This window comes from Excalfactoria chinensis, chromosome 5, assembly GCF_039878825.1.
Source record: "Excalfactoria chinensis isolate bCotChi1 chromosome 5, bCotChi1.hap2, whole genome shotgun sequence".
Taxonomy (NCBI): Eukaryota; Metazoa; Chordata; class Aves; order Galliformes; family Phasianidae; genus Excalfactoria; species Excalfactoria chinensis.
In genome coordinates this window covers 30,883,094-30,908,985 of record NC_092829.1, presented here as the reverse complement: position 1 = coordinate 30,908,985, position 25,892 = coordinate 30,883,094, and the positions used below count along the sequence as shown (strand labels likewise).

General features: G+C 40.9%; 1 protein-coding gene across 1 annotated transcript in view; it reads left to right on the top strand.

Moving 5' to 3' along the window:
- Window positions 1–1,045: 1,045 nt before the first annotated feature.
- Window positions 1,046–25,892, top strand: part of MAP3K9 (mitogen-activated protein kinase kinase kinase 9) — a 48,620-nt gene continuing 23,773 nt past the window's right edge. Inside the window, exons 1-3 of the mRNA XM_072337255.1 lie at window positions 1,046–1,709; window positions 5,197–5,610; window positions 19,997–20,177. Coding sequence (XP_072193356.1) covers window positions 1,409–1,709; window positions 5,197–5,610; window positions 19,997–20,177 — 896 coding nt within the window. The 5' untranslated portion in view covers window positions 1,046–1,408. The remainder of the gene's footprint in view (window positions 1,710–5,196; window positions 5,611–19,996; window positions 20,178–25,892) is intronic.

Here is a 25,892-nt window from a genome sequence, read left to right as displayed (position 1 = left end):
AGTCACTGCTGCTGGAATCAGGAAAGCAGGTCAGGCATGTGACGTGGGGCAGGGAAGTCCCTTTCAGCAACAGTAACGTTGGATAAGCTCAGATTAACGGTGAAAACACTGTTTAGTAACAAAAGAACAGTGGAGAGAGCGCACCCTGCCATCCAGCCCCACTGGCAAGAGGGAAAGAGAAGTCCCATTGCACAACATTGAGGAAGTATCGGCTGTCAGCCTATACGTTAAAAAACAACAACAAAAGCTTCAATTGGAGTGCAGATTTCAATCAAAACACAGCACTGAGCAGGTATGAATTGTATAATGCCCTTTGCAAAACTCTTCACAGATGCTAAGCCCAACACCCGACGTGGGAACACGTTACGTGTGGTTGGGAAAACGAGCACTTCCAGTCAGGTTTATCAGTGCTACCTGCAGCTAAATGTGAAGAAAGCTGCCCTTTGTATCACTTAGAACACTGTTACTCATTTTTCCCTTGGTGAGCCATACGTGTTAACCTTGTGTGAAGCCCAGGTGACGCCCATGCTGGCACACAGCCTGACCACGTGGGGATTAACGAAAGCACAGCCCCTCCTGGCCCGCAATTACACTGCCAGACTGCACCTGCTCCAGCCGACCGCACCGCAGCCCTTGGCGCTCCTCACGGCACAACATGGCGGCGCCCCGCCCGCAGCGCGCTCTCGCGGCCTCGTGCCGAGCGCAGGCGCAGCCCCGCCCCAACCCACAGCCTCTCAGAGCGGCGCATGCGCCCCGCGCTACCATCGGCCAAGCGGCGCCGCCACCGGTCCCGCCCTCCGGCCGGCGGCGGGCGCAGGTGGCCCCGCCCACTCACGTCCGCCCGCCTTCGGCCCTCCCCGCCTCGCGCCGCTTTCCCCAGCCAACGGGATGCGGCGGGGCGGGGCGGGGCTCGGAGTCCTTAACTGACAGGGGCGACGTGGCCAATGGGAAGCGGCGGCCGACGGGGCGGGGGCCAATCGGGGGGCACGCCGGTGAGCGCGAGGCTCCGGCGCGACGGGGGAGGTGGGAGCGGCCGAGAGGGCTCGAGCCCTCAATCGGGTGAGAGGAGGCGTTGACGGGCGTGAGAGGCGGCCAATCGCGACGAGGAGCCGGGCCGCCCCTCCCCTCCCGCCGCCGAAGCTGCCAGAGAGTCAGGTGGCTCCGGGATGCGCGGCCGCGGCGGCAGGCGGAGGCGGGCGGGGAGGAGGGGGATGCGGCGGCGGCCCGGCGGCACGCGCTGCCCGCCCTCGCCCCTTCCCGCGCTGGGCTGAAGAGGCTCCGGGCTGGGCCGCGGCACCTGCTGCCGGGCGGCGCCGGGCCGCATGAACAATAGGCGGCGGTACCGGCCCCGCCGCCCCCCGCAGCGCTCGGCTGCCGCGGGCGCCTCCCCTTATGGAGCAGCCTCGCCATGGAGCCCCTCACAGCGCTCAGCCAGGAGGGCGCGGGCGGCGGGGAGCCGCCGGGCGGCGGGCCGCTCTGGACGGCCGTCTTCGAGTACGAGGCGTGCGGCGAGGACGAGCTGAGCCTGCGGCCGGGAGACGTGGTGCAGGTGCTGTCCCGGGACTCGCAGGTGTCCGGCGACGAGGGCTGGTGGACGGGGCAGATCGACCAGCGCGTCGGCATCTTCCCCAGCAACTACGTGAGCAGCGGCGTGCAGGGGGGCGGCCCGGAGCTGCGCGCCCGCTACCCGCCGCCCCCCGCCATACAGCGTAAGGAGGGCAGGCGGGAGGGCGCCGCGGGGCCGAGTGCCGGTGGGGAGGGAGAGCGGGGCCGCCGCGGCGGGGAAGGGCCCGGGCGGTGGGGAGCGGTGAGGCGAGGCCCGGCCCTCGGCACGGACGGCTCCGCGGGGGCGGCCCCGGGAGCGGAGCGCGAGACGGCTCGGCCCTGCACGGCGCGGGGCTGCCCGGGCACCTTTCCTGTCGGGAGCCCGGAGCTCTTACGTCTGCGGGTTCCGTAGCGCGGGCGCCGCGTTCGCGTTTATGGCCGGTTCCCTTTGTTAAACACTGTGCTTCTGTAGGCTGTCAGCCTTCAAACGGCTGAAGCTTCGTGGCTGGGCAGTGGTGCAGCCTCCGGTGGCTTCCCTTTAAGAATGTCCCTAAGGAAAGAGAGGTTGCTGCATGGGCAGCAGTTGCTTTCTGCCGTGATCATCAGTTACCAGTACTAATTCATTATATTTCTTGCTCCTAACCAGAAGTATATTCTCTTTTACTCCTTGATTAATTTGTGTTAGCAGGTTCCCATTTGCCATTAAAAATGCTGCTCAGAAACACCTCTGAATGAGTTTTATCAGAGTTTGGATATTTGGGCCTACCTGGGAGTTGCATGATTAAGGTGTGATGCTGAAAGTATGGTGGGCTTGGTTTGTACCTAATTTCAAAGCAATTTTGAAGCCTTTGAGCCATTTTATTTTTGCTTATTCTTGCTGCCGCATACAATTGCGGAAAGTGAAAGAAGATGGAATGGCTGTTAGTAGATCTTGTTCCTATCAATACTGGCAATTCAGGCAAGAATAAAGTTGTGGAGTTTTTTTTTGTTTTATTTTGTTGGTTTTTTTTTGTGAGAGCAGAGATAAATCTTCAGATTAGTAGCCTTTTCTAGGTAGTAAAAGGAGTAAAAAGATGCTTAGTCCTATCTGGGACATATCTCCAAGGAATACAACTAATAGCTTCTTTTTTCCCTTATTCCACATCTGCTTGAAAGCATTTAGGTGCAGAGCTTAGTAATTCTTAGAATTGCCCTTGGAAATACGGAAAGAGTGTTGGGCAGCAGCAGGGCTTGCTTTCTTGCTAGAACAGTATAGGGTATTTTTTCCCACATGCAGAAAATGCTACAAATGCTCAGTAGGTTTTGCCTTGTGATGGCTGGGAAGAAACATTCCTACAGAAATTCTTGAGGTCTCTGCTCCTCTCTTGCTTTGTCCTGCTTAAGCACAGGCTTTATAACTATGGATTCTCCTGCCCTGTTACGCTTTCTGTGGCAAGGTAGTTCAGGAACAGTTGTGGGGTTGTACCATCTCCCTTTATCCTTGTCTTACCCTTCTGTTGCCCTAAAGGATAGCACTGCCTCTTTTCTCAAGTAAGCAACCATATGTTCTTGATGGAATAGAACTTATTCCCCTACAGGAAGTTTTTAATGTGCTAAAGGGCTCTGGTGACAGTGTGGTGTTTGTTTTTTTAAGGAAAAGTGAGATTTGGACCGGTGGAAAGGTTGGTAGCTGTTGGACTGGATTTTGTATCTTGATGTTATAAATCTATCTGCCCTTCACAAGGAGTGATGCTCCCTTTTAGAGTTGGCACTGCTAACTTGAGAGCTATTTAGAGCAACGATCCACTGTTAACTTGCTTAATGGAGTAGTACAGAGAAGTAATTTGTAGCGGGATGTCATTCTAGAGATGTGCACCTCAGTGCAGAGGCTATTTTTAGTTGCCTGAAGTTTATCTTCACATATCATGAAGGTGTTGGAGTGCAAGGTCTTGAGACATTGCTTCTGCTGAGAGTCGTGGTAGCGAGTAACCGCACACTTCCAGCCATGCTGACAGTGTTCACCTGAGCCTTACCCTGATACCCTGAAGGACAACTACCAAGCATGCTTCCTCTGCATCCCTGCTGAGGCTGTCAGCGATGGGTCCATTTGAAGGACCCTCATTGACACAGTGGGCTCTTATGCATGACAGACTCGGCTAAGTAGCTTAATCACACAGTGTAATAAATACTGATTAAACAACGATTGCTTTGCAATTGTCAACTTCACCACTGGTTCCTGGCACTGAGGTTCTGTAATTCCTTATCAGTCCTGGAGCAATGATAGCACTTCTTGAATTCTACAGCAACACAATCTGCACCCTATATGTTCGCATTGTCTCTACAGTTCATTATAGCATGTCTGATAAATTAACTTGAGCTTAGAAAAGGGGTTAGTGTGTTCAGAAAGATAAGGGGAAATGAGTCTTTCATGTGCTACTGTAGCAGTACAGCTGAGTCTGTGAAATTAAATCAACACAAAATAGTTTTTTAATTAAAAAGCTTGCCTAAAAGTGAGCTTTTTCCTGATTAAACTACTTTTGAGGATGATAAGGCCGGTCTACATTGAAGAAACATACACACATTCAAGGCAAAACTAAGATCATTCTTGCAAATAAAAGAACTCATTTCAAAGTCCCGTGCAGCGTCGTGTCTTAAATTTCACCTGGAGGCGTAAATCTTCCTTGTGTGCCCCGGGCTGCTTCAGGTGTGCACCCAGCAGGGGTTAGTATTTCTAAAGGGGAGCAGCTGACGGCACCCGCGCTGTTCGCCTTCCCTGCGTGGCCTTTTCCTCCTGGCGCGGCAGCCGCAGCCCCGGGGGGAGCTGTCCGTTCAGCACCGCCGCTGTCCGGCTGCGGGCTGGCAGCGCTGCACTCGCTGACTGCCAGTCCTGCTGTGGGCTTACGTGTTTGTTTCTTCTAGGACTTATCATTGACTCTATTGTTCGTGGAACAATAGAGAAAAGAAAACAGGCATTCTTGTTACGCACAATATGCACTATACAGTAGTAAAAAATTGTTTTCCTTATTGCTAGCTCTGCATACTCAGTATGCAGGCTGATCCATCTGTTTGTCACACAATTGTCAGTACTGTCAGAATTGGCGGAGAGATCTCATGGGGAACAAGTCTGCAAAGCCTTTAAAGTATGGAGAAATAATGTTGAATTTGGAAGGACTAAAAGATTGTTGGTGGCTGTTGAATAAAAACTTTCAAATATGGGATGAATTCAAGAGAAGTTGTGTTTGGTGTTAACTTTCAACTCTATAATATTAAGCGCTGTAGTCACATCAGTGAAGATCAGCATGTGGATGTCTCTTGTTTTAGTTTTCAAAATATTGCACTATCATTGAGGGCAAGAAATTTGGATTTATCTTTAACAGTGTTTCAGCATGTTAAGATGATGATATTTTTAAGTGTGTCATACACAGCTGTGATGTTGAAATCATGACCATTTGCATAACTACTGTATGTAAGTTTTAATAATGCTATAAGTTAGCTTTTACTGTACTAGTTCTTAAAGAAGTATTGTCAGAAGAGACTTCTACTTCCATTTGTGCAAGTTTGAGTAGAAAATTGGCCCATCTTATAAGGATAAGGGTGAGGTTGGGCAGCATGGACCTTGAGTTAATATACAGCATAGTTGCTAAAAATTTACTTTTTTTTTTTTTTTCCTAGTCTTGGAGATCGACTTCTCAGAACTTGTTCTGGAGGAAATCATTGGCATAGGGGGCTTCGGAAAAGTATATCGAGCTGTGTGGATAGGAGATGAGGTTGCTGTTAAGGCTGCTCGCTATGACCCTGATGAGGACATCAGCCAGACCATTGAGAATGTCCGCCAAGAAGCCAAGCTCTTTGCAATGTTAAAGCATCCCAACATCATTGCCCTCAGGGGTGTGTGTTTGAAGGAACCCAATCTTTGCTTGATCATGGAGTTTGCCCGTGGAGGATCGTTAAATAGAGTGTTGTCTGGTAAAAGGATACCTCCTGACATTTTAGTGAACTGGGCAGTACAAATTGCAAAGGGAATGAACTACTTGCATGAGGAAGCAATTGTTCCTATAATTCACCGTGACCTGAAGTCCAGCAACAGTAAGTGCTATACACTGAACAATAAGGGTGCTGGGATAAATCTTCAGAAAGAAATTGTATATAGGGGAATAACACTAATTTAGTAATCCTTTCTTGTGAACCGCTGAATAATGCTAATTTAGGAATCCTTTCTTGTGAACCACTGTATCCTCTAAATTAATCCCAGAGGGGTTTAGTTGTCTACAGTATGGTGCTGCAGACCACAGAAAAACATGTAAACGCTGTTACTTCATAGACGTGACTTAAGTGACTGGATAGCTATGGTTGGAGTATGTTTCTGTTGTTCTCGTAACTACAATGCCTTATTTCTTCTGGCACTTCAGCAGGCTCTGGTGTGTTGGAAAGTGCTTTTGAACTTAAACTTTTCACCTTCTTTCTGCTTTTTTGAAGGATAAAGATGTCTTTTGGAAGATTAACACTAAAGCTTTTATTTGACTTGCTATATTTTCCTTTTTGTATGAGATATAAGCCTAATTTCCTTATGAGAGATAATCTCTACCAAGTGGGAACTTCTCCTAATCCCTCACAGAGCTAGTGTTGACAGAAATGTTAGTTTGGGTAAATGAAATGAACGAGTACACCAAAGTCTAGAGCTGATGTTTGTGGTGCCTTACATAGGAGGCAGCTGAACTGACATGGACTTGAGCATTAGTAATTATGATTCTGTATTGTACTCCATGAAAGTAATAGCACTGTTGTTGTCAGTATAAGGTGGCTTGTTTGTTTTTTTTGTAGTATATCTGTTTTTTTTCTCCAAACTTTTAAGTCAAATGCACACATGCAACCATTATTTAAGAATGTTAGAGCAAACTGTTGCAGTGGCTTAAAGATCCTCTCCATCCTGATGTCAGCTTGCAACTGTTTGGCTTTGGCCTTTCTCTGTGCTTATTTCTTGTCTAGATGGAGAAAGAAATCAACTCTCTGCATGTTAACTGCAGTGATTTAGTTAGATGTGTTAGTATGAATCCATTTTTATTTATGACTTGAATTAATAAGTGCTATGAAATGGGTGACTGAGATGCGGGCACATGTCCTCCTTTGCTTTGAGGACAGTAACATCTAGCAGAGATCTGGCAGATGGGAATTTTAATATCTTAAATAGATTTGCCAGAGCTACTATTAACCATTACGATGCTATAAATTTCAAGTCTGCAGAATCTCCCTACGCTATTTTGACCTTAAATCTTTTTTTATTTTTTTGTATTTGCTTTAGAACTAACAGTGTACATTCACTGCCAGAAGTATTAGTTTTTATTGGTGAGTTTGAAAATAGAAATTAATTTGAAAATTCGTAGTTTCTATATTACTCTAATGCTACTAAAGTTTTCCTTTTTTTCTTGAAAAATCAAGGCAATCTTAATACCTGAACTTCTTCCCTTTCAAGTGGCAATATGTGTGGGCACATTAATAAAGTGAGAAAAAAGATCAAGTGGTTGTGTTGATTAAGGAAAGACTGGCTTCATCTGTGAAAAAGAAATAATTAAGTTAAGAGTTGCTTACCTAAGCAAGTACTTACTGTCTTTATTTCTCTAGCAGGCTGTTAAGACTTGATTGCTTGGTGTCTGAACATTTTTGAGGTTTAGAAGGAAAGCTAATTATAAAATAAAATGCTGTTTTGTTCGGACTAGAAACTGTTAGTTGTGAAAGGGAAATGTACCAGACAGAGTACCAGTGAAATGAGAGGGACATTGGCACACAGGATTGCCAACGAAACTCAGATATGGGTGTTAGAAAGCATCTGTTCTGGCAGCAGAAAAAAAAAAGTCTCTTGTCACAGTGATTCAGCAGTACAGAACTTGTGCTGCACTGTAAATCTTCAGTGAGAAGTGGAAGGTTCTGCTAAGTACATTGCTAGAATTTTCCTTGTTTGTGAAGAAACAATTGGAAGGGAATAATCAATGAGAATGCCCGTTGAATAATTCCGGGGTGTTCTGGGTTTGGAACAGAGGGGGGGAGGATTTCTAATATTATAGAGTATTGCATCATGATGTATATATTGTTTGTGTTTTGTGGATGGTTGAGAATGAATTAAGTTATTAGCTTTATCATTGAAGAATTGCAAGCTTGGTGCTTTTTTTTTTTTTTTTTTTTAACAAGTTTCTACCCACCTACTGGATAGACAGTAATGCAGCTCTGCAGAAGGAACAGCTTCTGCTTGCCAGATCTTGGAAAAGATTCTTGGAGGCAACTTCTGTCATGTACTGAATGTCTACCACTACTCTAGAGCTGCCGTGAGAGCATCAGCTGTACTGATCTACTGATTTGTACTGCCTAAGTTTAGTAATAGGTACTTGTACAGTTCTTCTACATCTCCACCTGCTATCTTGGACTTGTGCTGACTGTCTGAAGCTGCAGGAGTCACCAATATGAGAGATAGGGATTTAGATGGGAGAGTGGGAAGGAGCAGTTGGCTTAAAGTCAAATTTCCTGCTGGAGTAGTAGAAAATCAGCTAATGCTTTGCTTTCAGATGCCTGCCTGTGTTCAGGCAGATACAGATTGCATAAGAACAATACTTCATGCTGAACCTTCTGAAAATAGTTGTGTTACGCTTGAAACAGTGAAATAAGTCAAATGAACATCTTAATTCAAGTCTGAGAAGTTACCCAATTATATATAAGGATTTGAAAATATCCTTTTTAATCTGAAGTATTGCAGCTGTATTTGTGGACTCAACTAGTTGGTACCCCCAAAAAAACGCAATTTATTTTCAACATTTGGGATGGCATAGTAAAGAACAGGTTTTCATTGCTTTAGTATGCAACTCCATTTTGTATGGAGATTAAACATAGTGAGGTTATTTGGGAGGTGTAGTTCCTTGAGATTTTCTCAGTCAAAAAACAAATTCTCACAATTTTCCATTTTCCATTTAATCAAAAACTTAAACGTCTTATTTTTGTTCCACCATTTTTCTTAATTTATTTGAAATTTTTGATATCTATGTTTGTTTGTTTGTTTGCTTTTTAATTATTAATCCTAATGCATCTACAGTGGAAAACTTGTCCTGTAAATTTTAGAAGGAGTGTTCATTTGAGTTAGAATTTTAATGTAAACTTTGGAGGTGAGCTTCTGAGCTGCCTGTTCTCATTGCTGGATGTTATTGGGAAGTGAGCATATGAAGTCTTTACAGAACAGATTGCACACCTGTGACTTATTTTTAGAGATCTGAAACTCTTCTGCTGAATGTCAGTTTGCAGCAAGTCTGGAGGGTGAGTGTTCCACAGGAATTACTGTGTCACATGTTAGCATGTAACTACAGAATAGAAAGAGGATAACCCAGGAAAGCTGTTCAGTTCTGCTGTGAAGGGATCTTCTTTCCCTTGCATTTGATTCAAGAGACTCAGTTCTTTTTATATGAGAAATTAATCTTTTTTTAATCTGTTGACAAAATCATCTGACTTCTTTCTTTTCATCTGGTGGTATTGTTAACCTTTGCCTCTTCTCCTGCATGTCAGTGCTTCACCGAGCATCTGCTATGGAATTGTTAGTAGGCCTCTTGCAGTGTGGAGGCTCCTAAATAATGGAAATGTGGAGCTATAGGGGGAAAGAAAAGGAAAAAAAAAACCAAAAAGCAGTAGGGAATGCGCACTGAAGGAAACATCACTGTGTTTAGAACAGCTTTTGGTGTTTCTCGTCTTTATCATCTGACTGGAGTCATGTTTCTGGCCACAGGAAGGTGTTTGGTCTCTAATGCCTAAGATCAAAAAGGGCAGTCCTGCTGGTTTCAGTGAAGTACTGTAAATAATCAAGCTGTTTCTATTTGTCTGCCAGCATTAGATATGCCAGCATTGTTAGAGGAATAATGCCCGTTAACTAATGCTGCAGAGAACTAGCAAAAGCATATTTGGCCCTTTTTTTTTTTTAGCTGTCTCAGCAAAATATGATTGTTCTTTGCACAGCACTAAGATTTTGCTGAGGGTATTCATGCTACTTAGCAAAATGCTTTATAAAAGCTGCTATTTGCGTTCCACAGAGTGGCACAGATTAGCAGGGAGGTGACATGTCCAAGGTCAAAGAAAGAGGTAAGGACAGCTCAAAATAAAGCCCAGCAGTTCTGATTCATTCATATCGGTAGTTCTTCCCTGTTCTTTCGAGGTGTTCACCTCACCACCTACTGGGAGGACCGAGGTGAGTCTGTGGTACCCTGAGATTTAAAACTCTAGCTTTCTGAAAATCTCCCGAGTCTGCAATAGCTTTGATTATTAGTTTTATACAGTTAAGCGCTTTTCTGTTTGTAAAAATGCTAATAGAGCTGAGTTATGGTGTATAAACAGTTGTTCCTAGGAATTAAAATGTTTTTTGTTCTTTATTTTTTATTAAACTAAAGTCAGACTTAAGAAGCAAGGATGGTTTGCAACTAGTTCAAGTCCAATTTCAGGACAATGTGACTTGAATATTACGTAGCAGTGCTGCTGACATGTGATCGGTTATCTGATTTCTTGGTGCAGTATTGGGATCCCAATCCATTTGTAAATGGCGTTCTCCTTGTTGGTCTGTTCTGAGGAGGAAAAAAAGCTTAATGTAAACCTCTTGATCTGACTGATGGTATCACAGAGGAAAGTTTTCTCAGGGTCTGGTTAATGTACGTTGGCAGAGCAGTTTGCAAGTCTACACTGCTATTGCTGCTTCTTGCACTTCAATGTAATTTGCTGAGTAATTCTCCAGTGTTGTACTTTCTACCCAAATGGATTTCCTTTGTTAGTGCTATGAAATGAATGTGAGTAATGCTTCGTCTAAAGCATAGTGAAACTATTTTAAGGACATCTGAGTACTTTGTGCTGGGTGGATTATTGATTTGGCTTCAGTTGGTTGGTCCTTCTCCTGTGACAGGAAAGTGAGATAAAAGTAATTTTTTTGACAAAAGCTGTGTGATTAATTTTGATTAAAATAGTCCATATAGTAAAACCAAGTCTTTTATACTGCCAGAGTATATTCTTAGAGGTGATTAAAGATGGCTTCTTAGATCTGTAGTGGAAATGCTAAGTCATGGCTTGAACCAGTGATTGAGCACCTGGTGGAAAGGCAGGACCAACCCAGGGAAGCTCAGGTGCATGCACTGAACAGGATCACCTGCTACTAGACCATGTTGCCCAATGCCCTATCTAACTGGCTTTGAACGCTTCCAGGGATGAGTTAGGCTTTCCTGATGTTTCTCTTATTTGGGTGTATGTCTAGGAAAAGATATTAGAGAGAATAACCTTCCATTGGCCTTGATTTTATTTTTTTGTTGTTTTTGTTTTTGTTTTTAAAACGTTGTGAACTGATCCTGGAAAGAAAGAATTCATAACTTTTATTGTCAACAGAAAATTGTGTCTAATTCTACTTACTGAAGTATTATCAATCTTGCCTTTGAATAGATTGAAATTTTGTTTGTAATCATTCATGTAGTGTGACTTTGATATGACTGTGGTCATCTGGCAACTGAAGGACATGCCTAATGTTTCATCACATTACTTTGTAGCTCACTGATTAAAGAGCGTAAGTCAGAACTGAAAGCAATCTCACACCTCAAAAAGTGGACATCTTTTTGATGGTTCTGGTGAGCTTTTCTGGTGGTGTGAGCTGTTGCCTTATGCGGGCTTGTGCAATGGTGCAGGACTGCCCTCTTTCTCAGCAGCTGGCAATTTCTTTTACTCAGCTTAATGTAAAGCTGCAGTATTTAAGGAAGCCTGGATTTTACTGTAGCCAGCTCTAGTTTTGTGTTGATTGGACATTTCAGAACCTGTTTACATTTGTTGGGATTAGTGGAAATATGCTTCTGTTTTCTTAATGCTTGTACTAAAGTCTGAGTTAAAAAATAAAACCAAAAACTTTAGATGTGGATTTTTTGCTGCTCCCTACAGAGTTTTTAAGGCTCCTTTGCATTCTGGATTGTGGAATATCTATCTGTTCCAGAAATTAATGATATTTGGTATTTGTTAATTGATTCATAGAGATGTTTTAATTGAACCCAAAGCAAGACAGTTCTGTATTCCTTTTCCATCATTAGTTTCACGTTTAGGTTTGTCTGGAAATGGCTTCCTTCGAACCAACATTATTGTTAAACTTTTTGGAAGGTCTCCTGAGTGACAATGAACGTGAATGTTATTCATGTGATTCTACTTTCCTTGTTCCCTTTTATTTGTTTGTTTTTTACCATTGCCTGATACGCTTCTTATACTGAACGTGTTGCAAGCTTTTAAACTGATACAATCTGGCAAAGTATGGCATTGGGTGCAGAGATTGTTATATTTTTCCTTGGAGCATTTAACTGATAAATAACAAAGAACAAATTGATCCTGAGCAAGAAGGTTGTTCTAATGTAAGCAGTATGTAGGATTTAATCTGAATCCAGAGTTAAACAGCACAATTTTTCCAGTGAAGTCACCTGAGTGTTCTCCAGGAGCACTCTGGGTGTTTAGTACCAGATCACAAAAGCAGTAAGACTTCTTCAGCTTGACTAGGAGAAAGGATGGATTCTAAATTTACTATGGCTCTGGAGGCCTTTTCTATCCCCTCCCCCTTATGCATTAGCTCTTTACAGTTACTATACTGCACGGCTTAAATTCTGAGAACTGCTGTGCTGTCACATCCATCACCTCTTCTAGGTTGATAGAATCATAGAATCATAGAATCATAGAATTATCCAGGTTGGAAAAGACCTTGAAGATCATCAAGTCCAACCGCAGCCTAACCAGTACCCCATCTCTAAGAAAAAAAAAACAAACAAAAAAAAAAAACAAAAAAAAAACACAACCTCTGCTAAATCATATCCCTGAGTACCACATCCAAACGGCTCTTAAACACATCCAGGGATGGCGATTCAACCACCTCCCTGGGGAGCCCATTCCAGTACCTAACCACCCTTTCTGTAAAGAAGTTCTTCCTAATATCCAACCTAAACTTGCCCTGGCGCAACTTGAGGCCATTTCCCCTTGTCCTGTCACTTGTCACTAGTGAGAAGAGACCTGCCCCACTCTCACTGTAAGAACCTTTCAGGTACTGGAAGACGGCAATAAGGTCTCCCCTCAGTCTCCTCTTCCTCAGGCTAAACAGCCCCAGCTTCCTTAGCCTCTCCTCATAGGGCTGATTCTCCAAGCCCTTCACGAGCCTCGTTGCCCTTCTCTGGACGTCTTCTTCTCTGTCTTCTTCTTCTCTGGAAGAAGACAGTTGGCCAGCTTTATGGCTTTAGTGAGCCCTCACGTAGCCAACAATTAAAATACTTCTTCGTTTCAAAGTGTGTGTGTATATATTTTATTGTGATGTTACAGAATGATTAGTAATAGAAAATATTTGCTTATTACTTAAAGGCAACATTTACATTCTTTGGTTTTCCTTGTAAGATGTAAAATGTTTAGTGGGACTTGAATTCTGTGGTGTACAGGATCTTAGGCAGCAACGTGTAACCTTCTGCGCTGCAAACAGATATTAGAATGAAGATGCACTCCTGAAATGTACAACAGAGCACACAACAGAAGGTAGGTGAGGGCTGCATGTGGAAAGCTCGGACTCAGTCCACGTGCGGATCTGTTAATCACTTTAAGTACTTTGAACGTGGGATCAAGAGCAGATTGCTCATTATCTGGATACTTGGGAAGCAAAGCTGTGCAGGCTGACTATGGAAGATACAACTAAAATTACAATTGAAATTTTGGCAAGCCATTGCAGTACAGGATTTTATTTTGGAGCAAATGTTTGAAATCTTTTCCCAAAAGCTTAGTTCTCTGCTCAGGGCAGGATGCTTTTGTACTTCCAACGGGATTTAGTAATTAAAAAAAATAACTACCTGGCAATCTTAGTTCCTTGTCCCTCTTCCAATGACACTGCTTTTTTGTCCTATTAGTCAGAATGCAGACTTACTAGCTGCCTTCTGGCTCTTGAGACCGTGCATCTCAAAGAATTCAGCAATGTGAAGAAATATACTAAGGCTGTCCTTTTCTTAAGTTGTCTGACATGTTTCCCTCCCCCAGTGCCATTTGAGCTGAAATTTATCTTTGGAGATTTTGCTTGTTCATGGGAGGGGGGATCGGGACTGGAACAATCATAGGAAGTTCAGTGAAGCCATCCTCCTCTATGCAAAAGTATTTTCATTTCATCTGTATGTGCTTTTGTTCAAATAAGGCTTGTTCAAGAGCTATGGTGCTATACTGAATGCTTGCTATTACTGTACTACTTTTTAACGTTTATCAGTCTTCTCTTCCTCTGGTGTGCTTTCAGCTTCACCCAGCCTTTAACTGACTTCTAAAACTTGTGTAAGGCTTATTCATTTATTCATTCATTTATTTATTTATATATATATTTTTTTTGGGGGGGGGGGGTGGGGGGGGGAGAGGTGTAAATTTGGAATTTCCTTTGGAAACGAGGTCAGAATATCCTGTTTCCTTCAATTCTTGCACTTGAGGACTCTTCTCCCTGTCAGGGAGAAGTTATATTGGCAGTGCTTCCTTATAGGGATGTGGATTGCCCTTAAATCCTTCAGTGGGAAAGTCTTGCAGCTTTCAAACTAAGACTTTGGTCATGTTGTGCATTGAAAGATCTTAGAATGAAACAGCATTGTTTTCTTCAAAGATTTTACTCTGTTCATTTCTTTTTGAAAAACTCTTTTATCTGGCATTTGGACTCAATATCTGGTATTTCTTGTAGCTCATGAACTATCTTAATAGAGGAAGTGAATATCTTGAGGCTTATCTGTTATCTGATAAAACTTTTTTTTTTTTTTTTTTTTCTTTTTTGAAGCCATAGCGATCTATTCTGCTTGCCTTATAGAGCAAGAAAGAAAATGTGTCCAATATCCCCACTCAGAATGAGTGCTCAGCTGCAGCAGAAGTCTTTCACATTCCAGTTACTATAGGATAAGCATTAGTTCCCCTTTGTAGCTGCTTGCTGACCTTTACTGCTGTCAAAAACGGTGATCGTAGAGGAACAGTGAGTCAGATATGCATAGATGAACGAAGGCCTGTTGGGGGGAAGGGTTGGGGAATTCTGTTACTAGATTGTTGTATATCTGGCTGAGTATCTCTGAAGTGATATAACTGCAGAAAGAAATCATGGTACTATTTTGAGAATGACTCTACTCTGCATAAGCAGCTCTAAGTTTTTTCTATGTGGATTTAAATTCATCTGCTTTTTTTATTTTTATTATTTTTTTTTCTTCTTCTGCCCTGAAGTTCTTAAGTAGTGGTCTTCTCAATTTACAACCTAACAAAATAGGAATGGATATAGTGAAGCAGTGAGAATAAAGAAAATATCCTGCATGAGCCCAGATAAGGGAGTGGGAGACTAGGGAATAAACTTCACTAAGTCTTTGCAAGTAGTTAGATGGCTACTTAGTGATTTGACTATTATAGTTACGTAGTTCTGCATCAATTAAAATAACAGATTACGTCCTAATCTTATTTATAACCTTTCCTTGATAGTGTCACCCACCTACCACTGTTGCTGCCGTCTTGATCTTAGACTGTATAACCAGATTATTATGCCTCTAAAGACAGTGTAGTGCAGAATTCAAACCTGTCAGCAGCACTGCTAATTGCAGGCATCTCTTCAACAGCTATGAAGACTTAACAAAGATAACTTCAAAATATAACAGTGGGTCACACAGCTTAGTGTTGTTTTATCACTAGTCAGCAGTTCTGCCTGAGCTATGGAATTTAAGAGTGGCAAGTATGCTGGCACTAAAATTTTGTGTTGTCTTCGTTGGAGAAAAGTTAAATGGAAGTGTAAATGTGAGGCCATCAATCATCCTTTTAATCAGTGATAATCCTAGAAAACAAACCCAGCTTTCTTTCCTACACTCAGAGCAGAGATCCTGGTTTTCTAGCCTGCTTCCCTCCTTATTTCTTTCTGTATGTTTTTAATTCTCATTATATACAGGCCCTCACTTCTTTTTTTAACCTCCCTTCACTTAATGATTGCCATCCATTCCCATCAGACTTGATGTTCATTAGCTGGTAGATTTCTATTCTTGTGTGCCAAGCTGAGTAGCATCGCGACCAGGCAAATATTTTGGAATGAACTGTAAACTAGACCATGAAAGAATCTATTTGTTGATTTCTCTCCTGTTTCTTAATAATTTGCACCAGGAAATGGAGCAGGAAGTTGCTGATAGAGCTGTGTCATGAAATGTGGGAGTCACAGGGAGTTTGGTTAACTATTGTGGCAACACAAGGGAATGTTACTTTCCTTGCTCAGTCTGAATGAGTTTTCTCTGTAGTCAGGATTTTTCAGTTTTCTTGGTGTGCAGGAGACCCTTATTTTTTGGCCTTCATTTCTAAACATGTGATGTGTTTCACTACGAGTGATCACTCTGTAATAGTTCTCCTGGAACACTCTGCTTTTGAAGCAATAATGAACTTTAGCATAATTGAAGATGAGTTCTGTTCAGCTCTACCAAAAATCAGAAAAAGAGATGACATGGCCATATTTTACTACATTTCATCTTATGGTCAGAATTAGGTGGCAATGAGGAGCCTCTTGCTGCTGGTTCTTTGATGTTATTTGCAAATTGATGGGTACAGGTTGAAATATTTATTTTGTTCCACCCACTCCTGCCCACTTGTGGCCCTGCTCAAGAGTGAAAAGGCAGCTTAATCCAATTGTCCAAAAGTGTGGTTGAAAAATGTAATAATTCTCCTGAAAGAAACAAGTAGAAACAAATGTGACTTCCTGCCTTTCAGGGGAAGTTTGTGTTTGATAGGTGCCTTCTGCTATTGTAGCGAGAGAAGAGAGAATTAAAACAGTAGCTGTTACTGTTACCAAATATAATGTTCTCAATTTCTCATGTGAAAACCTTGTGAAAGTAGCGTACCTCTTTTCATGCATACTGAGGGCAGTGCAGTGCAGCCCTCTTTGGGATTTCTTACAATGCAGGCAGAATTCTTACATGTACATTGATGGAGCAGTATGAAGCTGCGTACTCCTGCTTTTTCATTGCCTTTGTATCTTTGTCTAACCTGTTTCTGGTAGGTGCATGAGGAGTGAAAACACAGCTGTTTAATATCTGAAAATGAATTCCTTCTTCCAGAAGGGTTTTGTGCATTTGACAAAGACGTCTGCCATTGACTTTTCAAATGTTTCATTGATCATTAGTGCAAGTAGTGCGAAATGTAATGAACTGTGACTTTCAGCTGCCAATGTGCTACCAAGGGCATTTTTATTGAAGACTAATTTAACAACAGCACCATTCTGATTTAGATTTGCTGTCTTCCTAATAGAACAGTATGTTTCTGGAACCTTTAATTAAAAGAATTTCAGAGCACTGACAAAATCTTGCAGCTATGAGTACATTGACTTTCACCAGATGGTTCTCTGACATCTGATATTCCAAGTATTTTCAGTGCAGTGACATCAGTATGGACACAAAATAGCCCTAGATATGTATAGTCCCAATATTAAGCATGGTAGTGGAAATTCGTCAGTTGCTAGTAAAACTTTAACATTCTAATGTGAAACTCCACAGAACTATCTTTAAGGGTCTCATTAGACCAACAGCTTTAACTCCGTCCTTTTAGCTGTTAATCCTGCACTATCTAGTGCTCCTTGGAGCAGGCATGCTAAAAAGTACTGAAAACAGTAAAAGACAGGTTTTCTTAGCAACACATAGTTCATTGAGTTGCTGTCATGTCAAACAGGATGACTAGGCAGCGCACCAGAGTCCTGTCAAGAGGTCTTTGTATTTATTCTGCTTTACAATTTTCTTCCTGTTAGTCTGTGTATTGTCAAACCAATGAATGTTAACTCATTACCTAACTCAGCTCTGTGTGATGCATATTTTTCTCTGTGTGTCAGGCAACTTTCTTGCAAGAGGCTGATGTGAAGGTATCCTTGGTGCTTCTTGTAAGGCATTAGTTATTCTTAAAGAGTATGTGAGAATCTCAACAGGAATTTTCATTTCTGAGAAAGAAGTCTGGTCTTCATTACCTACATAGGAGGAGGCCTGGCATTTAATTTGTATGTTTACATCTCCCTAAGCTCAGCAGTAAAGTGTCGTGATTGCCTGTTGTCTATCAGGACTAACATTTTGCTGGCTCTTAGGAAGTTGAACAGTGGGACTGAATCATGAATGGTAATGATTCTTCAGTGTCCTTGTAATGAAGTTATTACTAAAATCCTCGTAGTGCAAATGACGTATCTAAATGATGTGCATTTGTCTTCATGACTGCCTGATCAAGGGCAGATGTTGCTAGGAGCTAACAGCCTATTTGGATTCATTCTTTTCTTGTTCTCTCAACTGGGACACCTTGTGATATGGAAGGGCTGGCTTGCTGGGCAGGATTAATCTGAGCAATAATGAATTCCTCCCTGACAAGAACTTATTTTCTGAAGGACAAGTTCAAAGGAATTCAAAGGAATATTTCAGGAATATATGCAAATTTATGTAGTGCTTCTGGGTTATTATTCCTGTCAGTACATGTTCCATGAGGTATCCCTCACCTCAAGTTGCTACAATGTAGTTTAAACCTCCCTGCTTTGCTTTGCATGTGCTTTAGGCAACAAATATGGTGTTGGTGATTTGCTGCTAATCAAGAGGTAGGTTAACTGGGTTTTTTGGTATAGATGCTCTCTCTGAATGTTTCTGTTGACTTAGCAGAAATAACTGTGTTTGGCAACAGTCCTGCTCTGAGTGGTTGCATCTATTTGCAGATGATGGCATGGTAGGTAAGTTAAGTCTGCAGCTGCTGCAAGTGTGTGGAGTATCTTGTCTGTGTTGTAGTCTGTGATAGATTCTAGTAAGTGTGGAAGATGTGGTACTGGCAGAAGAGGACTTGCACTGAGAAAGCTTTAAATGGGAGGCAATGACTGGTTATGTATCAAGCTCACAAGAAAGAGGCTGTATTGATCTGCAAGAGTGAAATGCATGTGTGGTGTCCTAGAAGCCTGGCTTGTATTCACCAAAAAGGAGATTAAGGGAGAAACTGGAAGGAATTGTTATTTCACCTATTTACAAGATACTTCATTGGAAACTGAGTGATTGCAGGAGGGAGAGCTGTGGCTTTGGGCTTGAAAGTCTGACAGATAGGCTAGGGAGATTCCTGACAGTCAGAAGCAAGCCTGTTGGTACTGAATGGGATGAGGAGAACTGTTTCAGATGCTAGAGTTATAATTCTTAACACTATTTAATGCAATTTTAGGTTGCAGAGTTTGTTATTACAAGGAAATAAGAGGGAAACCAAGGATGTAACCAAGGAATTAAAGACTTGAAGTAAATGCAGCTATTTTATTGTCCTTCTCTGTGGCCTATTGTTATGTTAATTTATCGTGCAGCCTATATCTGACAAAAGAACAAGTTTATGGATACAAAGGGTCTGTGTAAGTAATAATTATTTTCTTAGATATACAACAAGGAAAGGTAATTTGATTTAAATGATCTCTTTCGAGGAAGGTGCTTGCAGCCAAACTGGTATTTGGCCCCCTGTCCTGCGGTTGAGCAGATTCACACTGTATGATCTGCCTTGTGAAGTGCAGATTCACATGTTGCTTGTGCTTTTGGACTGAAGTGAAAACGTGCCTAACACCCATGGTTTTCTCTGTTTGCTTCAAAGTTTATCATTACAAATTCACTGTTTCTTTATTGTTGCTTTTAAATTATGAACTCATTTATATTATTCTGCCAGTTATTTAGGTGCAATCATTACATGCTGAAAGAAGATAGAGCAATGAGTCTTAGGAAAGTTGTTCACTCTTGCAATCAATGAGAGACTTGCTGGGAATTTCTGTTAACAATTCTTCAGCTGCTGGAAGTAATAATAGAAAAAGATAGCTGGAAGATGAGGGTTGAACAAAGCTTACTTCTGTACTTCTATGTCTTGTGTTTCATTTGTTCCTTGCTGTAGTTTGAGGGGGGAACGGGTCTGTAACATGAGTTGATGAAGGTTTGGTCGGGTGTTATCACTTATCTTTTATTTTAATTAGGAATTTAAAAAAACAAACAAAACCAACATATATAGAGCTTGCGCTCTTCATGTATTTACTCAAGGGTATATCCAGCCTATGTCTATGTCTGGATTTAAAAAAAAAAAAGTCCTCTAAGCAGTTCAAGAAAACAATTCTATTACTGGCTTGCTGAGAAGAGGATTAATTAGGAAATGTCTTCCCTTATCTGGATTTCTAGAAGTTACAGTGGTTCACTTCCTATTAGTAGAGAATTATACCGAAGAACACTAGGTACTGTATTAAATAGTTCACTCTTTTTATTCTGCGGTTCGGTGTTCCATTTAGATTTGAAGTTATTTGTTAGATTTTCACTTATCACATTAAAAGATTAGCTTGAAATAATGTGCAATGAGGTGAAATGTTTGAATAACCAAAAGTCAGGGAGAATCTTGAATTTTGAGAGATCTCTAGGAAGACCTTTTTGTATTAATACAAGTCTTACTTTACATACCTTTTATTCCCTTCCCTTCCCTCCAGTACTGATACTCGAAAAGGTGGAAAATGGAGATCTGAGCAACAAGATATTGAAGATCACGGATTTCGGCTTGGCCAGGGAATGGCATAAAACTACCAAAATGAGTGCAGCTGGGACATATGCTTGGATGGCTCCTGAGGTCATCCGCTCCTCCATGTTCTCCAAAGGCAGCGATGTGTGGAGGTACTGATTTGGCATTGAGTAATTGGATACTGAACTGCTAGGAAACGAATTTTGTTTAGGAATGAGTGATGAAGCAGATATTAAAATTCTGGACTTAGGAAAACTGTCCACTGGCTTTCCATGTACCTGACTTTGAGACTACTTCTATATTAACTGTTAACACTTCTTCCCCGTAGGAATTTGTGGATCACCTCCTGTGTGCTTCTAAATTTTTGTTGTTCCTTGCATTTACCTTCAGATCATTATAGGATTCATAGCCTCCATTTAACTATTGGCTGTCATAAAGGCAGAAAACTGAGCTGTGAAGTACTTAAAGTTGCTGTTTTTTTTGTTGGTTTTTTTTTTAACATTTTGCCAAGAGTAAGATCATTTAGTTTTGGTTGTAATTTGTCACAATACATAAGTGCACAATCATACAGTACTTCACTAAGTTCTCCCTGCAGTTTCAGCTTGAATGCAGTGTTTTTTTACGTTGCTTATAAATTATTTGATTGTGACTCTTAAGTGAATTAAATTCAGAATTCAGTAAATTGCTTATTGTTGTCCTAGGATAATGACTTTTGTGGATATTGAGAGACACATAATTAGTTCTAAACATCTGAAACAAAGTAGATAGAATTTTGTTTTCCTGTGTGGGGCCGAGGTGTTGAAATGTTGTGGTGACCAGGTATTCAGATCAATAAGAATCTCTCATTGGTCATCAGTGTTTCCACAAAGTATGTGTATGCTGTGAAATCTGTCAGGATGAAGAAATATTCCAGCTTGAAGAATTGTGTGGCTGTTAAGGAAAATGTTTGGTGTGGAGTTCTAAATTTCCTTATCTAGTCATGCAGAATGGATAGGTAATGTATTGCCTTATGCATAAATTTGAGCTCGTTCTGAGCAGTTAACTGTACAGATTGACTTAAGACTGTCATTAGATGCGCAAACCCGTTAGTAATCTGGGAGGAACTGTGAAAAAGCCGGGCTTTCACTCTGAGTGAATTCCAGCAGAAATTAAAAACCTGACAGTACTGGTTCGTAATTTTCTCCTCTGAAATTGTGCCAGGAATTGCCTTTATGGGCAGGAGGGAGGAAGGAAGAAGGAAAGCTGGAAACAGTGCCTCTGTGACTGTAACTTTACTAGCTTGTGCATACTGAACAGATCAGAAGACGTTCTGCCCCAATAAGGCTTCTTTAAAAAAAACAAACAAACAAAAAAAAAAACAAAACAAGAAAAAAAAAAAAGAATTGCAAGGGTCAGTTTAGGATTGTCTTCAGGGTAGCTTAAGAGCCACTGTATCTGTGCAAAAATATCAGTTTGGTATTTGACTGACTGTAAATCATGTACAATTTTTTCTCAGCTTCCCAGAAGTAAATTTTCATCACTTCTCTTTATAGTTCGCAGTTTTTCCTTGAAAACAGGTTGAATTCCTCTGAATGCTTTTCCTTAAGCAGGGTCATCACCATTGAAAGTGCTGTGGTATGTTGTCTCTGAATAACCCTATGTCTGAGGCAGCCAAGACCTCAATCGTACTTAAATAAGCTGAAAAGAGCTTGGTGTTTGCAGCATCTTTGTAGATGCTTGCCAGTGTAATCACTACTACTGTGTCAATGGTTAAGTGCTTGATTTTTATGAAAGCAGCAAAGCACATATGTAATAAATCCTCTCCCCACCCATGGACACAGCTTGAAATTGTAAACAGGATGAAGTTTTTAAATCCTGTTAGATTTGCTGCTCCTCTTGTTCACTTCAGGCCTCTTGGTTAACCACTGGTGTTGAGGGTGCTTTCTGCCGATAAAAGACCTTCTAGTTGGTCTGTGCACCATCAACAAAACTGGAATGTTTCTGTCCCTAACAATCACAGAACCTTTTATTTAAGCACTTTTCTGGAAAAGCTTGTTAGAATAATACTGCAGGCTGAAATGTTGGCCAGCTTTTCAACAAGAGCCTTGCTGTGTATGTGTTCCCTCTGCACAAATGCAGGTAGCTGCTGAAGATGGTGCTGGCCAACACTGAATTTTCCTAAGTCAGTCTTTTATTCCATCATAAATAACATATTTGTATGATTCCTTTTAATAGTGTATCAAACTCTATTTTAAAAAAATCCTCACTCTTCAGGAGTGTTAGCAAAGAACATGACAAGGCAGAGGAATGCTCCCATGTGTTGATATCTACCACCACTATCACCGTGGTATTGGCTACTGTAAAGCTTGTTGATGGTAATGGCACTTTGAAAATCTTGCCAGTTAAAGTCTGTGTTGCTGTGAAAGTCGTTGTGCTGCACCCATCAGTTTTAGGTGTGTAACAGAAACCTTGTGCTTACGTTGCACAGAGGACAAAAGCTACCATTTTGTTTGTATGTCATACAGTATTTGTATGTCTAGTGATGTGTTTGAGAGGAGAGTTGGGAATTAATTTTGGATTCTCGGGGATAAAACTAAAGCACAGATATGGCGGTTTATCCAGTATTGCAGCACAGCAAGCTGATATGTGTAGGAATCACATTCAAATTTCCATGCCATTTAAATTTTTGTTTACTACCAAATTCATTTTTGACCTGTGCAGCTTAAAAGAAGATAGTGTTACCAGTATGATATGAAGAAAGATAAGGCACAACTTTACAGCCTCCATCTGAGTTCCTAAGGTTCCTCAGTTCAGATTCATCTTGGCAGTATCTACTCTGAGACCAGTTAAATAATTAGGAATTGAATCTCTATTTGGGAATGGAATACCAAAGCTACCTAAAAATACCTGATTAGCAGATCAAGTTATTCCATGCATTCAGAGATGTAGATACTTTGGTCACTAGAATACTTCATTTGAATCAATTGTTGGCAAGCACTTTCATCCTCAGCTGACTGCTTGCAGGCTTCTGTAGACTTCTGTGTGAAATGAAGCACTGGCAAGATACCAATTCCTGGAAGATAATGGTTGACTAACAGTGCTGTTAGAAATTCATGTGAGAAAATCATACACTACTGACTGTTGTGAAATAACTACGTGTAATCTCTGGAACTACCTGTTGACTAATATGTAAAAATGCTGTTAATTACCATTTAAAAAATGTAACGAAGTTCAATTATAATTTTATTTTTTTTGTCCTAGCAAAAGTAACATTATAGTTTCTGTTGCTGCTTGGGTCTACTTGGTGTGTTGATAGTTGCTTTATTATAGAAGGTGCTGCACCAAGGATAGTGCAGAATAGGAACCTTCAGTTGAAATACCATTGAAAAATAACAGTGAGAGGTATTTAGTGGGTTTTTAAAAGTTCACAGGTTGGCAAGAGAGGTGGCAAAATCACATCTGAAATCCTGCAGACCTCCAGCCTCCTCCTTCTGCAGAATTCAATGTGTAGGATTGAACCTGATGTTAAATGGCTTAAGGGATTACTGGATCACTGGGAAATGGTTAATTATTCATACAAGTGTCAGTTGACTTGAACGCATGTTGTGTATCACGTGGTTCATTTTGTAATTAAAGTCCAAAAATTACCAGTGGATGCTGGGAAAATAAATGAGCTTTCCTCCCAGTTGAAAATGCATGCAACTCATTGATGCTTTCTTCACAGACCTTTTTCACAGAAATCTGTTCTTTTGCTTTATAATTCACAATCTTTTGCTAGAGAATGGAGAGCACTCTTTTCCTAACAATTCCATGAGGGAAATGATCTTATTCCTGCTTTATCCAGAACAAGCAATAAAGTAATAGGACGGACTACTGAAGAGTTAACTTTTGATGTCAAGACACTCATAGCTCTCCCATCCAAAGAGTACAATGAACAATCAGAGCTAAGCAGGATAGGTATATATTCAGTCCAGTATTCATTTTCTTCCAGTGTGCCTTGTATGCATGCTTGGAGGACAAAAAGAAGTCTGAAGTCTTTAAAGTTCTAATTTTCAAGTGAGGTGATTACTGTAGTGAGAAATAAAATCTATGATGGAAAGAAGTAGTCAGTGGGACATTATGGTATGAAAAGTATGAATTAAATAGGAAAAAATTCAAAAGGTTGCATAGATGGAAAAACAGTATTTTGTTTTCAAAAAGTAAACTATATTAGCAGTACAGATGGAATCCTTAGCAACTGAAATATCACGTTTAAATAGGAAAAGTTATCAATAAGAGTTTCTAACTTGGGTGACTACAGTCACAAGGAAAAAGGCTTCGTAGGGGTGGGATGGGGAGATGGCAAAAATAGATCATGGTGATGAAAAATGATTATTTCCAAATGGGTATAGCAAATGACGCTTTGAACCATGAAGAACAGATGCATATTTTAGCTGCTGAGGTTACTGTTTCATGGAACAGCTATTCAGGGAGCTTTCAGGAGGAAAAGCTCATTTGATCTTCAGGTGTATTTAGGAGGCCTTCAACATAGTGCAGTGTGCCAGTTGTTAAAAAATACATGCTTTGGCTTAATGTCTTTGCAAGAGCAGTAATAAAGTGTGGTAGAGTACTGCTTTAATCTGAAGGATTGTAGTAACAATATTGAGAAATCCTTTTTAAAAACAATAAAGGTTTACAGGTTACACAACTTCATGATGGTCAAAGTGGATCTTTAAGGAAGCTACATGGAAATGCAGAGCAAATGGATAGGAAATGACACTATGAAAGCAGTTGTGAAACAGTGGGTCATCTCCTCTGGTGCAGATTTTTATGAGCACAGCATGCAGACTCTTGTTCATTGCTGTCAAAAATGTGTAGTTAATAGTGCTGATGGCTATGTTGAAAAATAGTGTTTTGTAGCTGAAAATTTCCTCAATCAAAAAGCGTATGATTACGCTCTTTGTATCTATAGTAGTGTCTGTGGATATAAATAGGAAGCGTGACTTCAAGAATGACCTACATAAACCAAAATATGCTGATTTAGCTTCACTTTTTAAAATCAATGTATTACTGTTGACTGACTGTGTCCATTTTCACTTGGGTGGTTTACTGTATCATATCCTGAACTCAAGAAAATGAAGTTACCATGTTACATGAAAAAATGTTTGCAGTTGCTCAAAGGTTACTTAAAGATGTAAGGCAGGACTACTGACTGCTTCAGGTGCAGTTTTGGACTAGTCAGAGAAATGATTAGAGTTTGTGGTTAGTCATTAATTCATCTGATGTTGGTTTTTACAGGAGTCTCTTTGTATTTAAACCAAAGCAAAGTTAGAAACTGCTGAAGTATAAATATTTTCTGTGCTGTTGTTGGGTTTAAAACTGACTGATGAGGGGATTGGTGAGCTAGTAATGGATTTTTCCTTTGTGACCACAGATTCAAGAGGAAGAATCTGTTGCGTTATGTTACTTAACAACCTCTGTCCTTTTATGATTGCTATTGCTATCAAATAAGAAAAAATTCCTGGTTTTATTGCCTGATATTAATTAATATTTTTTTATATTCTTATCATCAATCCAGAATTCGGAATGTAGAGGTTAGGATTGTTAGATTACTATGTGACAGTTTCACTGGAGTTTTTGATGAAATGTTAGCAGTTAAGAAAAGGGAGGCTGATAAGCAGCTTTTTACAAGTAAATGCCCCTCAGGTGACCTTTATCCACTCACATTTTAGCAGTTCTCATTCTTACTCTGATAAGAAGCTTTTTCTTCACATTCCTCTCTTGCAATTTAGTCAAATATTAATCTTGAAGAGTTCCCACAGGTTATCTGTCTAGTTCATGTGTAACATACATGCATGATAAAAGAACAAGAAATGATACAAGTGAACCTGTTCAGTGTCCTTAAAGAT